The 13,671-nt window shown below is 52.1% G+C and overlaps 2 protein-coding genes across 2 annotated transcripts; one reads left to right on the forward strand and one right to left on the reverse strand.

Moving 5' to 3' along the window:
- Positions 1–3,566: 3,566 nt before the first annotated feature.
- Positions 3,567–6,106, forward strand: Swsap1 (SWIM-type zinc finger 7 associated protein 1). Its single transcript, XM_041657457.1, has 2 exons — positions 3,567–3,809; positions 4,447–6,106. Exons 1-2 carry the CDS (start codon positions 3,567–3,569, stop codon positions 5,038–5,040), a joined length of 837 nt encoding a protein of 278 aa, XP_041513391.1. The 3' UTR covers positions 5,041–6,106.
- A 1,946-nt stretch (positions 6,107–8,052) lies between these two features.
- On the reverse strand, positions 8,053–12,568 carry Epor (erythropoietin receptor). The gene is made up of 8 exons (XM_041657822.1): positions 12,431–12,568; positions 11,266–11,398; positions 10,771–10,946; positions 10,527–10,684; positions 9,702–9,855; positions 9,532–9,619; positions 8,765–8,852; positions 8,053–8,671 (listed from the first exon to the last, which is right to left on the reverse strand). The coding sequence occupies exons 1-8, from the start codon at positions 12,543–12,545 to the stop codon at positions 8,060–8,062; spliced, it is 1,524 nt and encodes a 507-aa protein (XP_041513756.1). The 5' UTR covers positions 12,546–12,568; the 3' UTR covers positions 8,053–8,059.
- Positions 12,569–13,671: the final 1,103 nt, after the last annotated feature.

Consider the following 13,671-nt stretch of genomic DNA (forward strand, 5'->3'; position numbering starts at 1 on the left):
CATGCAGATGCCTATACACACACACATCACACACACACATACACACACACACACATATGAACAACAAATGGCAACCAGGCCTAGTGCTGTAGCCTGTAATCCCAACTACTTGTGATATTGAGACACAAGTTTCATGAGTTCAAGGTTTGCCTGGGCTACACAATCAATTCAAGACCAGCTTAGGCAACATAAGTTGAGTATCTCAATTAAAAAAAAACCCACAACCTGTAGTAGCACATATCTTTAATTTAAGCACTCTGGAGGCAAAGGCAGAATCAGGGAAATCTCTGTGAGTTCAAGGTTAGCCTGGTCTACATAGTGAGTTCCAGGCCAGCCAAGGCCATTTACACAAAAAACTCTGACTAAATAAATAAATAAGACTTAATAAATTAATAAATAGTAAGGGAGGAGACCGGTGAAGTGGCTTAGTAGTTGATCCTGATCTTGCAGAGGACGTGGCTGCATTCTCAGAACTCACATGGTAGCCCAGTTCCAGGAGTCCTGATGCTCTCTTTCGACTCTGAGGGCACCATGCTCATGTGGTACATATAATACATGCAGGCAAACACATAGCCATAAAATAGAAATATAAAAAAATTCATGTGAGGGGACAAAAAGAGGACCAGGGCTATATGTAGCTCAGTGTTGGGAAGCTTACTTAGCATGCGTGGGACCCATGTTCAATCCCCAGTGCTGAGTGGAAGAGAGGAAGAAAAAGACAGAACCAGCAACAAACCAAAGAGAGAGCTAGACAGAGCCCTTAGAGCCAGCTCTTCTAGGCAAGGATCAAGACATGCCTGTGTCCGTGTGCTCCTGTGACCGTGTGCTCCTCTGTCCGTGTGCTCCTGTGACCTGGGGCTTGTGTGCTTTATGCTTGCTGTGTGTCTGGGGCGGGGGTGGGAGCTGAGGCAGCATACTTCACAGATCAGTGTAACAGGGTGCTGAGGATGTATGTGTGCTTGTGTGCAGAATGCCAATCACACCGTGATCTCAAAGTGTGTCCGTGTGTGTGTGTGTGTGTGTGTGTGTGTGCGCGCGCGCGCGCGTGCAAGAATAGAGTATGAATACTGTATAGGATTCTTTGTGTCAGGGTTGAGCTGTGTGTGTGTGTATGGAATGAAAGTCTGAAAAGGGAATATATGCAAAATGGCATAGTGTGTGTGTGTGTGTGTGTGTGTGTGTGTATGGGCACAGGGTGTAGGGGTGCCCAGCTGTGTGTGTGGGTGTACCGGGGGATGTTGTTGGAGCTGTTTTCTGTCCCCAGAGGGAAAGAGTAAGCCTAGGAAATCACAGTTCCGCCCTGTCCCTGGGTCTCCAGGCAACTGTACCACTTTGAAGTTACTAGGAGACAAGGTTTCCAGGGAAACCTAGGCTTGAGTGATAGCTCTAGAGCCAAGTCTGGGTGAAGAGACTGGCTGTGCAATCAGAATCTTGGTTCTCATTAATTCTTCCTTCATTCAGTGATTTAACAAGAATTGCAGTTCTCGGGACTAGAGAGATTTGGCTCAGTGGTTAAGAGCACAGACCCAAGTTTAATTTCCAGCACCCAAATGGCAGATAATAGCTGTCTGTAATTCCCAGATCTGACACCCTCACACAGACATACACGCACACAAAACACGAATGTACATAAAATAAATAAATTATTTTAAAAAACTTGCAGTTCTCCAGTGTACTTAGCAGATGCTCATGAAGAAGCCTTCAAGGCCCTCAACCTATTAGCACATCTGTCCTCTACAGTATCTCTCCCAATGCCAATAGAAGCAAGCATTAAGAAGGTCCCAGGCCAAGAAGAAAGTCAGATGAGGGGTGTCTTCAAGAGCCCTCAGAGGGAGCGTGGGAGAGGGCTCAGCATGTAAGTGCTAGCAGTGCAGGCACGAGCGCCGTGGAAACACCAGACAAAGTATGAGTGTCGTCAGGGTAGGGCTGTGATGACCTTGGGCGTGGACTCAGGACAAACCCCGGAAGCTCTTGGGCCAACCAGTCTGACCTACACAGCAGTGAACAAAATACACTACCTCAAATGAGATGGTAAGCGAGGACTGACCTCCACACGCTCAGGGAGGGCACAGTCCTGCCTGCACACACCCACACACATAGAAATTTTTAAAACTTAAAACGGAAATCAGGGTCAGTGAGATGACTGAAGGTTCTTGTACCAATCCTGAAGACCTTTCATCCTGGGGAACCCACATGGAAGGAGAGAAAGAACTGCACCCCATTCCACAAGTTGTCCTTGAACACTGGGTCATCGGAGTACGTACACACACAGCAACTAAATCAATGTAACAAACCCCTCATTGAGGCTAGGAACGCAGCACAATTTGTAGAGTGCTTGCTTGGCAGGTACAAAACCCTGAGTTTGATTCCTGCCTTAACTTGGTGTGGTAGCGGCCGGGCGGTGGTGGCGCAGGCCTTTAATCCCAGCACTCGGGAGGCAGAGGCAGGCGGATCTTTGTGAGTTCGAGACCAGCCTGGTCTACAAGAGCTAGTTCCAGGACAGGCTCCAAAACCACAGAGAAACCCTGTCTCGAAAAAAAAAAAAAAAAAAACTTGGTGTGGTAGCATAAGCCATCCTCGGAGTTCCAGACAAGTGTAAAATGAAAAAGAAAAAAAAAAACACAAACCAAAAAACAAACAAACAAAAAAACTATGAGTTCCCATCTGCAGCCCATACAAACCACATTCTCATATTGAAGCATGCAAAGCCAAACAAACAGCTGTCCTTTTCCGCCTATGAACAGTCCTTCGGTGACATTTAGCTAATATTCATGCCAACACACTGCGATGATCACAAAGACTCAGAATACTCGCTTTACAAATGGGCAAGCTGAGGTTAAGAATCTGGTTTTTATTATTATTTATTTTTAAGACAGGTGCTCATGGCCGGGCAGTGGTGGCGCACGCCTTTAATCCCAGCACTTGGGAGGCAGAGGCAGGTGGATCTCTGTGAGTTCGAGACCAGCCTGGTCTACAAGAGCTAGTTCCAGGACAGGCTCCAAAACCACAGAGAAACCCTGTCTCGAAAAACCAAAAAAAAAAAAAAAAAAAAAAGACAGGTGCTCATGTAGCTCAGGCTGGCCGAAAACTTCAATATGTAGCTAAGGGTGACCTATATATTTTTTTAAGATTACTTTTATGTGTGTGGGGGGGGGGCGGAGAGCATGTAAATACGTGTGCCTCGTGGCCGCGGTCAGAAGAGGGCGTGGGATCCCCTGAAACGGTTGTTAGTCACCTTGTGGATACTGGAAACTGAACTCAGCCACCCTCCCCGGCTCCGGCCTAGAATCTGGGCAGCACATTGGCACCCTCGACCTTTCTTCTAATCTGATCGCGCGGCTTTCGGCGGCCGATTCCCTCAAGCCCCAGCTTCCTCCACGGATCTCTCAAGCCCCAGCTTCCTCCAGGGATCCCTCAAGCCCCAGCTTCCTCCACGTTCCGTGTTTTGACCGTTTACGACAGCTCCAGCGACCGACAGTGAAGCTGTGAACTGTAGCCAATGAGGCATCGGTGTGGGCGGGCCCGGGATGAGAGCGCAGCCCTGATTGGTCAGCGGTACTTGGCAAATGGCGGAGGCGCTGAGGCGGGTGCTGGATGCGGGCAGCGCGGCTAGGCCCGAGGGGGATGGAGCTAGCGGGCCGCCGTTGCTGCTGCTCGGCGCTCCGCGTTCCGCGCAGACATCGTTGCTGTTTGCAGCCGCCCTCGAGGCGGCAGGGGAAGGCCGCGGGCCTGTCCTCTTCCTGACACGAAGGCCACTTCAGAGCCTGCCGCTCAATACACCCGCAGCGCGGGAACCCTGGCGGCTCCAGGTAACCGGAGGGCGCGGCCTGGAACGTGTCACCCAATGGCAGGATAGGCTGCGCATGAGTGGCAGGTCGGCAGGCCAATGGCACGACAGAAAACCTATGTGGAAGAGGAGGGTGGAGGACTCGGAGTAGCCAAGTGTGGCAATGGCAGTGCGGGTTTAGTTAAAATTGAATGAAAGACCATCGTTAGCGAGCGTGGGCGCCCAGGAGGAGCGGTCAGGGTAGAAACCTTGGTCTAAACACTCCTCCTTCCTCTCCCTCCCCCTTCTCTCCCTCTCCCTCTCCCTCCTCTCCTCCTCTCTCTCTTCTCTCCTCTTCCCTCTCCCCTCTTCCCTCTCCCCTCTCCTCTCTCTCATCTCCCCTCTCCCTCCCCCTTCTATCTCCCCCTCTGATTCGGAGTTTCCTTAGTATCAAGCCATCCTGCTACATAACGAGTTTTCAATCATCCTGGGTAACATGAGCCATGATACATGCTGGACAAAGGCATGTATCAGAGAAGGGCAAAGGCTGCTGGTGCTTCATCCTGAACTTTGTGTATGGGGCGTGAGAGCCTCGACTGGGAAAGAATAGAAGAGCTATGGCAGCCATAGTATGGCATCTTGGCCTCCTATATTAAATATTGCCTTTTCCTGTCTTCTAGAAGGTTCGATTCCAGTACCCATCCTCAGTTCCAGAGCTTCTCCAGCTGCTAGCCTCTGCCCATGAGGCCCCAGGGCCTGCCCTGTCCCTTCTACTGCTGGACGGCCTGGAAGACTATCTAGCAGAAGATTCAGGGGCCCAGGAAGCCGCCTACTTGGCTGCATTGCTTCTGGATACTGTTGCCTACTTTAGCCACCATCTTGGAGCCAGTGGCAGCTGCGGGCTTGTGGTGGCCCTTGAGACCCAAAAAGAAGCCGACGATGATGTCCCACATCTGACATTGCTTCAGCGGTATTTTCCTGCACAGTGCTGGCTGCAGCCAGATGCCCTAGGCTTGGGACAGCAGTACTGCCTTCGAGCCAGCGTGGCGTCGGGCCTGCTGAGTCCCAGGATGGAGTGGTCAGTGACTTTCTTACCCAGTGGAGAGATGAAGATCACCCCATGGCCTACCCAGGCTTCTAAGCCCTGCTCAGATAGAAAAGGTTCTAGTGCTAGAAGCCAGTCATTAACTTTGGCATGTGACAACCTCTCTGGTCCTCAGTGTCCCTTGGATAGAACACTGACTTCGGGGACAGGTGCAGAGTCAAAGACCTGAACAGTGTAGGTTTTCTTTTATAGACTAGCATTGTTGAGAGCTGGTGAGATGGCTCAGTAGGGAAGGGACCTTGCCAACCTGCATGATGGCCTGACTTTGATTCCTGGGACCCACATGGTTGGAGTCTAGAGCTGACTCCTGCAGGTTGTCTTCTGACCTCCAGTTTTGGGTGGTGACACACACACGCCCTCCACACTAATAATAATAAATAAATAATAAACCCTTCTAAATAAATAAATATAGTCAGCTGGAGCTTCCTTTGCCCACTGGCTGTCATTGATGAGATTCAGCCACGTTTCCTAGTTCATTTCTTTACCTGTTGCATTCTTTTCCCAGACAGGACCTTGTGTAGCTCAGGCTAGGCTCAGACTAAATAAATACTTAGCAGAGGCTATCCTTGAACTTCTGATCCTCCAGCCCCATCTCTTGAGGGCAGGGCCTATGGCGTGTTCTCATATACTTGACTCCTCTTGCCTATTCCATGGGTGCCTGTATCCGTTACCTCTGTGTCTCTGCTTACATACTGTCAGGATTAAACATACACATGCCCTTGCACATGTGTGTAGGGTGTACGGCTGGGAGTGGACTCACTCCACATAGAGTATAGGACATACATTTTTAATGCCATTAAACTGAATTTGAGCATGGTTATATGCAAAATGGTAGGCCCAGCTTTGGGATGTAGGTGTAGGAGGTCACTGTGTAAGGTTGTCCTAAGCCACTCTGGCATACACTAGACCCTGTCTCGGAAGAACCCAAATGGGCCAGGCTGTTAATCCTAGTGTGTTTAATGCCAGCCTAGTTTCAATGGACTGTTCAGGCCACCCAGGGCTATATAGTGAGACCCTGTCTCAAAGGCAAAACAAAAAAACTAGGGAGCTGGAGAGAGGGCTTGGTGGTTAAGAATTCTCCCACAGAATGCGGATTCCTATCAGACGCAACGTTTGCAACTACAGCTCCAGGGGATCTGATGCCCTCTTCTGGTCTCCTTGGACATTGGGCAAGAAGTGGTGAACATACATACATATAAGCAGAATGCTCATACACATGAAATTAAAGTATGTAGGGCCCGGGTCTACCCTTGTTCCTGGGGTGCATCTTTTTTTTTTTTTTTTTTTGGTTTTTTGAGATAGGGTTTCTCTGTGGTTTTGGAGCCTGTTCTGGAACTAGCTCTGTAGACCAGGCTGGTCTCGAACTCACAGAGATCCGCCTGCCTCTGCCTCCCAAGTGCTGGGATTAAAGGCGTGCACCACCACCGCCCGGCTTCCTGGGGTGCATCTTGAGGACAGTTTTTGGTCAGCTAACTAAAGCATTCTGTTTGTTTCTGTGCTCCCCCTGTCCCACCTGGTGATTAAATGTAGGGCATTGTTGACTTCATCTTTGGCATGGTAATTTTCCATCTGCCTGGGCAGAAATCCTTGTGCAGCAGCTAGGTATGTAAGGATTTTCCCAAGGTTGAATAAAGGCCATTCAGCTGACCTCCTTTCGAATGACCCAGGTCTCTTTGTGCGTTCTTTCAATCTCCAGGCCCTTGCCCGACTTGCGTAAGGTACAGTGGCGCGTGAACTGTACCGAGGGTGTAACACAAAATCGGTTGTTACAAAAGTATATAAAAATCTTAAAAACAGACTGAAGAGATGGCTCAGAGGGTAAGAGCACTGGCTGCTCTTCCAGAGGTCCCGAGTTCAATTCCCAGCACCCACATGGTGGCTCACAACCATCTGTAATGAGACCTGGTGCCTTCCTCGTCAGCAGTACATTGTATGCTTACTAAATAAATAAATAAATTTTAAAAACAAAACAAATCAATCCTGAAGGTAAGCTCGTGACTCAGGGTGTTGTAAGGGGGGGGGAGGGGTGAATAATTCATCCTGTAACGGGAGCTCCTTAAGCTTGGGAAGTAAACAACTCAAAGGCTTCGGAAAGACCCTGGAACTCTCAGACAAGCTGAGCTGCTTAGAAAGGATGCTTTCTAACCTGTCGAACTGTCTGCAGCTGTGCAGGGTGCTCCAGGCTTCCAGTGCTGGGGTGGGCTTTGCTGGTGCAGCTGTCCGAGTCACTTCTACTCCTGCAAGTAACCCCTCACCCACATGTGCAGGAATGCACATAACTCCAGTAACACTCATTGGGTCACCAAATTGGACTCGGTGGCACGCGTACTTGGATCTGTTTTTCTATCTGGGTGAGTAGATGTTGGTTTGTGCCCCCCCAGGAGCAGTGTGGATGCGGCACTAAGTCTCAGGTGACTCGTATTGGCAGCTAGGGAGCATGCCCTGACTGTTGTGGTCCCTCTTCATGTTTGCCAGATCCACAATTTCAATCTTAGCACCAAGACTTTTGCTATGCTTTCCCATGGTCTAGGTCCAGGGAAAGTTGGGGTTTGAAGTTTTTACAGAGGCTGCAGCAGAGCGCATAGTGACTGCACATGTGTGAAGCTCAAGTTCAGTTCCCAGCACCACGTTATCTTGGTATGGTGGAACAAGCCTGGAGTCCGAGCATTCAGGAAGTAGAAGCAGGAGTGTCACAAGTTCAAGGTCACCTTCAGCTACCACATCTCAACTAAAATATGGGCTAGCAAGAGAATTCAGAGTAAAAGCATTTCCCATGCCAGTCTAGGAACATGAGTCCCACATCCCTGGAACTCACGTAAGAAACATAAAACCTGGTTGTGGTGTGTGGTCTGATGGAGCAATCCAAAGACAAGATGGGGGCAGAGGTCAGAGGAGCAACCAGAAGCACAGACAACCAGCCCGGGCCATGAAGCATGGCAGGAACAAGGCGGGGGGAGGGAGTCGACTCCATCCATGAGTTACACACACAAATCAGATAGAGAGTGGTAGAAAAATCGATATGTATATATTTCTATGTACAGGCAGATCACTGTCCATCTTGACATTGCAAGGCTGTTGCTTCCTGGACAGGATGGGCTGGGCAGAAGACCGAGGTCAGCTGTGACTTTAAGTATGGTCTTCAACCCTGTTCAAGAAGTTGTGGGCTTGGGATCTCGTAGGCTGGCGTCCTAGGAGCAGGCCACGTAGCTGGGGTGCAGAGGCTCTGGGTCCGGGACAAGGCTATTCTCATAGGGGTGGGAGTAGGGGCCATCAGATGCGTCCCCATGGACTCCCTGGGAACTCCCCGAACTGTAATCTGTTGAGATGCCCGAATCAGACACCACAAGGTACAGGTACTTCAGGTGAGGTGGAGTGGGAGGCAGCTCAGGAGGTAGCGCCCGAGGGCAGAGGCGCTGGGAGTTGGGGTCCAGGATGGTGTACTCAAAACTGGAAGGTGAAGTGCCCTCTGGCCTGGGCTTTGAGGCCAACTCAGAGGGGCAGGAAGATGCTTCCGAGCCTTCATCCATAGTCACTGGGTCCACACTGTCCCCAGATCCCGAGAGGTCCTCACTGCATGGGCTCCGGGGCAGCAACCACTCATCCAGTACCAGGTAGGTGTCCTGGGCATGCTCACTGTCCCCTGGCTCCAGTAAGGGCCCCTTGTCATCTGCCCGTGGCTCCCCTGCCTGTGTTACCCCCCAGCAGCGCTCTGAGAGGACTTCTAGGTGGGCAGGTGGGTCCTCCGGGAAGGAGTTGCTTGGGCTCCACCACAGACAGCCGTCCTGCTGTAACAGCCACAGCTGGGAAGAGAGCACCCTCCTGCTCAGAGGCCTGGGCTTGGCATGCAGTAGCAGGGCAGCCCCAGGAGCGGAGAAGACAAACAGGTCACCTACCTGGAAGTTACCCTTGTGGGTAGTGAAGAGACCCTCAAACTCACTCTCTGGGCTTGGGATGCCAGGCCAGATCTTCTGCTTCAGAGTCCTGTTGAAGTCAGAAACAAGTCCATGGGTGTGTACTGCTGGGCACTCACCAGTGCCCTCTCAGGTCCCCCCACTACAGTGATGCCAAGGTTCCTGCAGGGGGGGGGAGGTCCTACAAAAGGGTGTCTGGGATAGTTTTGAAGGATGCAAAGGAGTTCAGTGCAGGCTCCCTCACACCCGTCATCTCTCCTTTCCATAGGCTGAGGGTGGAATCCCCGGAACCACCAAAACGCGTGCGTGCGTGCGTAAGTGCCTGTGTGCGTGCGCGATTCCCAACGAAGTAAATACCCAGGGCCACAAAGGGCTGGCAGGATGTGTACTTTCTGGAAAAGTAGGACGAGCAAAGTTTTGAGTGCACTGGGAATTATAAATACCGCAACACATAATTATAAATACGCAGCATGGTCAGGTCATTAAAGCCACTGGGCTTAAATCTCTTCCATTAACTGTCTGGTTGTTTTGACAAGGTTGACTACATCGGGAAATGGGACCCACAAAAGAATGCGGGAAGGAGCCATCGCTGAGGTCAAGAGGTGACCGAGAGAAAGGAAGTTCAAGAGTCTGGGTGTGGTCTGGCTTGTACTCTATCACTGATAACTGGGTGACTCTAGGCCAGTGCTCACCCCTCAGCCTGCTTTCCCTAGAGAGAGATCTGACTTTAGCTCGGGTTGGGGGCTCACCGGCGGTGGGACAGCAGTGCCAACACTGCCAGCAGCATCGAGATGAGAACGAGGATGAGAGACAGCGTCAGGATGAGAGGGTCCAGGTCTGGGAGACAGGAAGGAGGTCAGGGAGGTTTGCCGGGTGTTTGGCCCACCTCGTTCTTCTCTCCGAGGAACTGGAACCTCACCGCTAGCGGTCAGCAGCGACGCAGGCTCAGACCAGGCGCTCCAGAAGCCGCTGAAGCTCGGCTCGGCCATGCGCGCTCGAACAGCGAAGGTGTAGCGCGTCCCGCCCCTCAGGTTGCTCAGTACACACTCAGTGCGTCCTTCCAGGACCTCCACCTAGGGTTCGGTGGAGCCAGAAATTTCACCAACTAGCGCCCAGTGAGAAGATGTGGGAGCTTGCACGGAGGCATCTAGTCAGCACTCTAACAATGGGAATGGTACTTAGGGGCACTCAAGTAACGGTATCACTGACAAGGCCCATTTTTTGGCTCAAGGCAAATCAGATCAAGGACCCCCAAAGCCAAGAGCTGACTCTGAGCCATATAAAGGAAGAGCCAGGCACCTCACAGAGACCCTGACATCTGAGGATGTGAACTAGGTTGTGAGCGGGGCTGAGGCCCGAGAGAAGCCTGAGCAAAGTGCGAGTGGGGGGAATGTGGGCGTGAGCTAACGTGAGCGCCAATTAGGTATGGTGCCGCTCAGGGGACCCTAGTGGTAAAACGAGAAAGACTCAGGAAAAGTTGTTCTCTGATCCCTTCAAGGGCACAGTGGCGAGCGTGCACCCAGCACAGAAAAGAGAGCAATTAAAAAATAGCGATGGTTGGGGCTGGAGAGATGGCTCAGAGGTAAAGAGCACTGACTGCTCTTCCAGAGGTCCTGAGTTCACAAGTAGACAGAACCCTGTATAATATTTATAATAAACAAATCTTAAAAAACACAAACAGCGATGGGGACCCAAAAGAGTGGTATTTTGGGCCAGGACGCAGGGAGGTTGAATGGACTCTCACCCTTTGCGTGGCCCCTGGCCTGTTGCCTGCAGACACGTCCACTTCGTAACGGATGTGGGTGGTCATAGGTGCCCCAGGAGGTGGCAACCAGCGCAGCACCACGTGGCTGCCCTCCTCTGCCCGGCGCGCCAGCAGTCCCGCAGGGGCGTCCAGGAGCACTGCAGAAAATGAAGCAAATCGGGTAGGCAGGGACACAGCCCAGCCTCCACCCTGACCGATGTCGCTCCCATCTCCTCTCACCTACCAACTTCATTGATATGGATGATGCGGTGGTAGCGAGGAGATCCGGAGGCCGCCGTCACGCGTAGCTCCAGTGGCACGAAGCTCGACGTGTCCGCTGTCGGCAGTGAACACCAGAAACGCACGGAGCCGCGGACTGTGGGTGCCTGGTGCAGGCGACATGACTTACGTGACTCACCCCTGTGCGACCGGAGAAACCGAGAAGAAAAGATTGGACAAGCAGGGAGGGTAGGAGATGACTGGAGAGGTTTTGATTTCTTTTGCTCAGATAGTGGAGACCACATTGGAGCGCCCCAATTCCAATGTGATGGACCGTTGATGGAGAATTATTCCAACCCCGGCCACCAGGGGGAGCCCTCCGCCCATTTCCCCCACCCCCACCCCAGCCTGTCACCCTTAACCAAGACTTCAGACCGGTGGAGACATTCCAGGTTATGACATTCAGGAAATTTTGCTGCCCCGAACCCCGCCTTAGGTCACCTAGTCCTGAGAGACTCACTCGAGCTGGTAAGAGAAGCTGTAGTTGAAGCCCATCCCGGAGCTCGCCGCTTCCTCCCAGAAACACACCAAGTCCTCCAACCGCTGGGTGAAGCACAGAAGTTCTTCGGAGCCCCGGGATGCCAGCAGGGCCGCTAGGGAGGGGGGTTGCCATGGAGCGGGGAGGTGGGTGGTGGTCAGGGAAGTCGAAGTCTGTACTCCACAGTCCCCTAACCCTCCCTCCTATCGCCTGTGCAGACACGATAATTGTAGTGCCCCGCCCTCTTCTCCTAGAGGGCCTTCGAGGGGTCTTGCTGAAGTGGCACCTCTAGAACTCGCAGTAGCGACCCCGCCTGCTTTGTCCCAACCCCGTGCACACGCCCACTCACCCTGCAAGTTGAGCGGTGCTGGCCCCGCCCTAGCGCGCGTGTGTGCAGAGTACTGGCCTCCTATCGGTCCCCGCAGGCACCCGGTTGCCCCCCGATAGCGCCAACCGTGTCCCCCGCCCCCCTTCCTCCTCCTAGCAAGAAGTGGAAGAGATCTAGCACCATACGCCGCGCCAAACCGTGTTTACAGTCGCCTGCAGACGGGTCCTGTTCTCCCACCACCTTATCCACTTTCCAGGGCCACTGTGAGTTTGATCACTTCCAACTAGGAGCTCTGACCTACTCTGCCCTTCCGAATTCTACCACGTCTCAGAGTTCCTCAAAACACAAAACAGAAAAAAAAAAAAAAAACAGAGCCAAAGGTGTTGGTTAACCTGTCACCCCAGTAGTTGAGAGGTGGAGGAAGGAGAATCAAGTTCAACCTCAGTTACATAGTGAATTTGAGGGCAGCCTGAGCTACCATAAGACCCTGCTTCAAAAACAAAACAAAACAAAAACAGCACAGGCAGGGTGACACTTGCCTTTAATCCTAGCAGTTCAAGGCCAGCCTGGTCTACCTTCTGAGATCCTGTTTCAAACAGCTAAAACAATCTTAAGCCCTTCTAAGACTTTTCCCCCTGGGCATGGCTCAAGGGTCAAGACATTGACGTGCCTCATCAGGTTCAGAAACCAGTTTGACTGTAGGATCCATCTGGGGGTTCAGAGGACGTGGATGTGTGGCCCCTGAGACCCAAGCTGGAAATTCAGGCGGTAGCATTGCCCTCTACGACTTATGAGGGGGTACCCATGTATGGCTCTTACCTTTGCTCTCAAACTTGGGGTCCGGGAGGCTGGGTGAGGGAGCCCAGGCTGCACCAGCAAGTAGGAGACAGAGGGGGCCAACCCGAGGCCAGAGGGACACCCTGAGGTGGTCCATGATGCAGCCCCAGTTTCAGGAAGCCCAGGGCTCCAGCCCCTTCGTGTCCCCCCCTCCCCTCCCCTTTCCTCTTTCCCCTTTCCCCCAGTCCACAGCTGGGTCAGCAGCAGCTGCCGGACACAGCTGACCAGGAGCTTCCAAGTGGCAGCTCCCTCCAGGGGGCGGGGCCAGCACGCAGTCGGGGACAGATAAGCCACAGGCCTCCGGAGGGAACAGGGGCCCTCTTGGGCACAGCCGCCGCCATAACCAGTGTAGGGGGGTGGGGCAGACAGCAGGGTTTTGTTTCGGGGGAGGGGGTTGGTGGTTGCTAATGTGGTCATGGACAGGAGACTTACCTTCTTCATGTCTAGTCAGGCCGTTTGTAAAAATGGCCTCAGCAGGACACAGATGGAAGCTGTGTTGTTGCACTAGGCGGTACCTCTTCCCCAGTCCGGTTCGAAATAAAAATCCTAAAGACGACTACCAACTGGACGTGTGAGCGGGACCAGGCCGTGCAGTCTGACAAACAACATGCTATGGTGTTTTCTGTTTGTGGATTACACCGATTTGGGAATAGATCATTATGATTTTAAAAATCGTAAACATTTATTTATCATGTGCGTGTGTGCACACACGTGTGTGTGCATGTGTGAGTGTGTGCATGCCCCGATGCACTAGGGCACATATGGAGGGCACAGGACAACTTTGGGAGCCAGCCCTCTCCTACCATGTGGTTCCCAGCCTTGGGGCTTAGGTCTCACCAGCCCGTTTTTTTTTTTTTTTTCTGAAACGGGGTCTTATTGTATCCCAAGCTGACTTCAAATTCAGTGTATGAATCATTAAGGATGATCTTGAACTTCTGTCCTCCTGCCTCCACTTCCTTCATGTTGGGATGGATGGCAGGCATGCACTACCATCTCCGGTCTATGTGGTGCTGGAACGGAACCCAGACCTCAGGCATGCTGGACAAGGGCTCTTCAATGAGCTACAGCTCCGGTATTGTTTTGTTATTTTTTGTTTGTTTTTGTCACAGGGTGTCACTAAATAGCCCAGACTGTTCTGGAATTGTGGCAATCCTCCTGTCTCAGGTTCCTGAATGCTGGGATCACAGACCTGTGCCACCACACCTAGCTTCCTTTACTTTTAA

This window comes from Microtus oregoni, unplaced genomic scaffold (assembly GCF_018167655.1).
Source record: "Microtus oregoni isolate MIOR12 unplaced genomic scaffold, Mior012 000008F_ref0000371, whole genome shotgun sequence".
Lineage (NCBI taxonomy): Eukaryota > Metazoa > Chordata > Mammalia > Rodentia > Cricetidae > Microtus > Microtus oregoni.

Coding starts and splice junctions, on each gene's coding strand:
- Swsap1 (XM_041657457.1), top strand. CDS start 3,567: ATGGCGGAGGCGCTGAGGCGGGTGCTGGATGCGGGCAGCGCGGCTAGG. Junction 3,810..4,446: donor GGGAACCCTGGCGGCTCCAG/GTAACCGGAGGG, acceptor CCTGTCTTCTAG/AAGGTTCGATTCCAGTACCC.
- Epor (XM_041657822.1), bottom strand. CDS start 12,545: ATGGACCACCTCAGGGTGTCCCTCTGGCCTCGGGTTGGCCCCCTCTGT. Junction 10,685..10,770: donor CATCCATATCAATGAAGTTG/GTAGGTGAGAGG, acceptor CATTTTCTGCAG/TGCTCCTGGACGCCCCTGCG. Junction 8,672..8,764: donor CCCACAAGGGTAACTTCCAG/GTAGGTGACCTG, acceptor CTCTCTTCCCAG/CTGTGGCTGTTACAGCAGGA.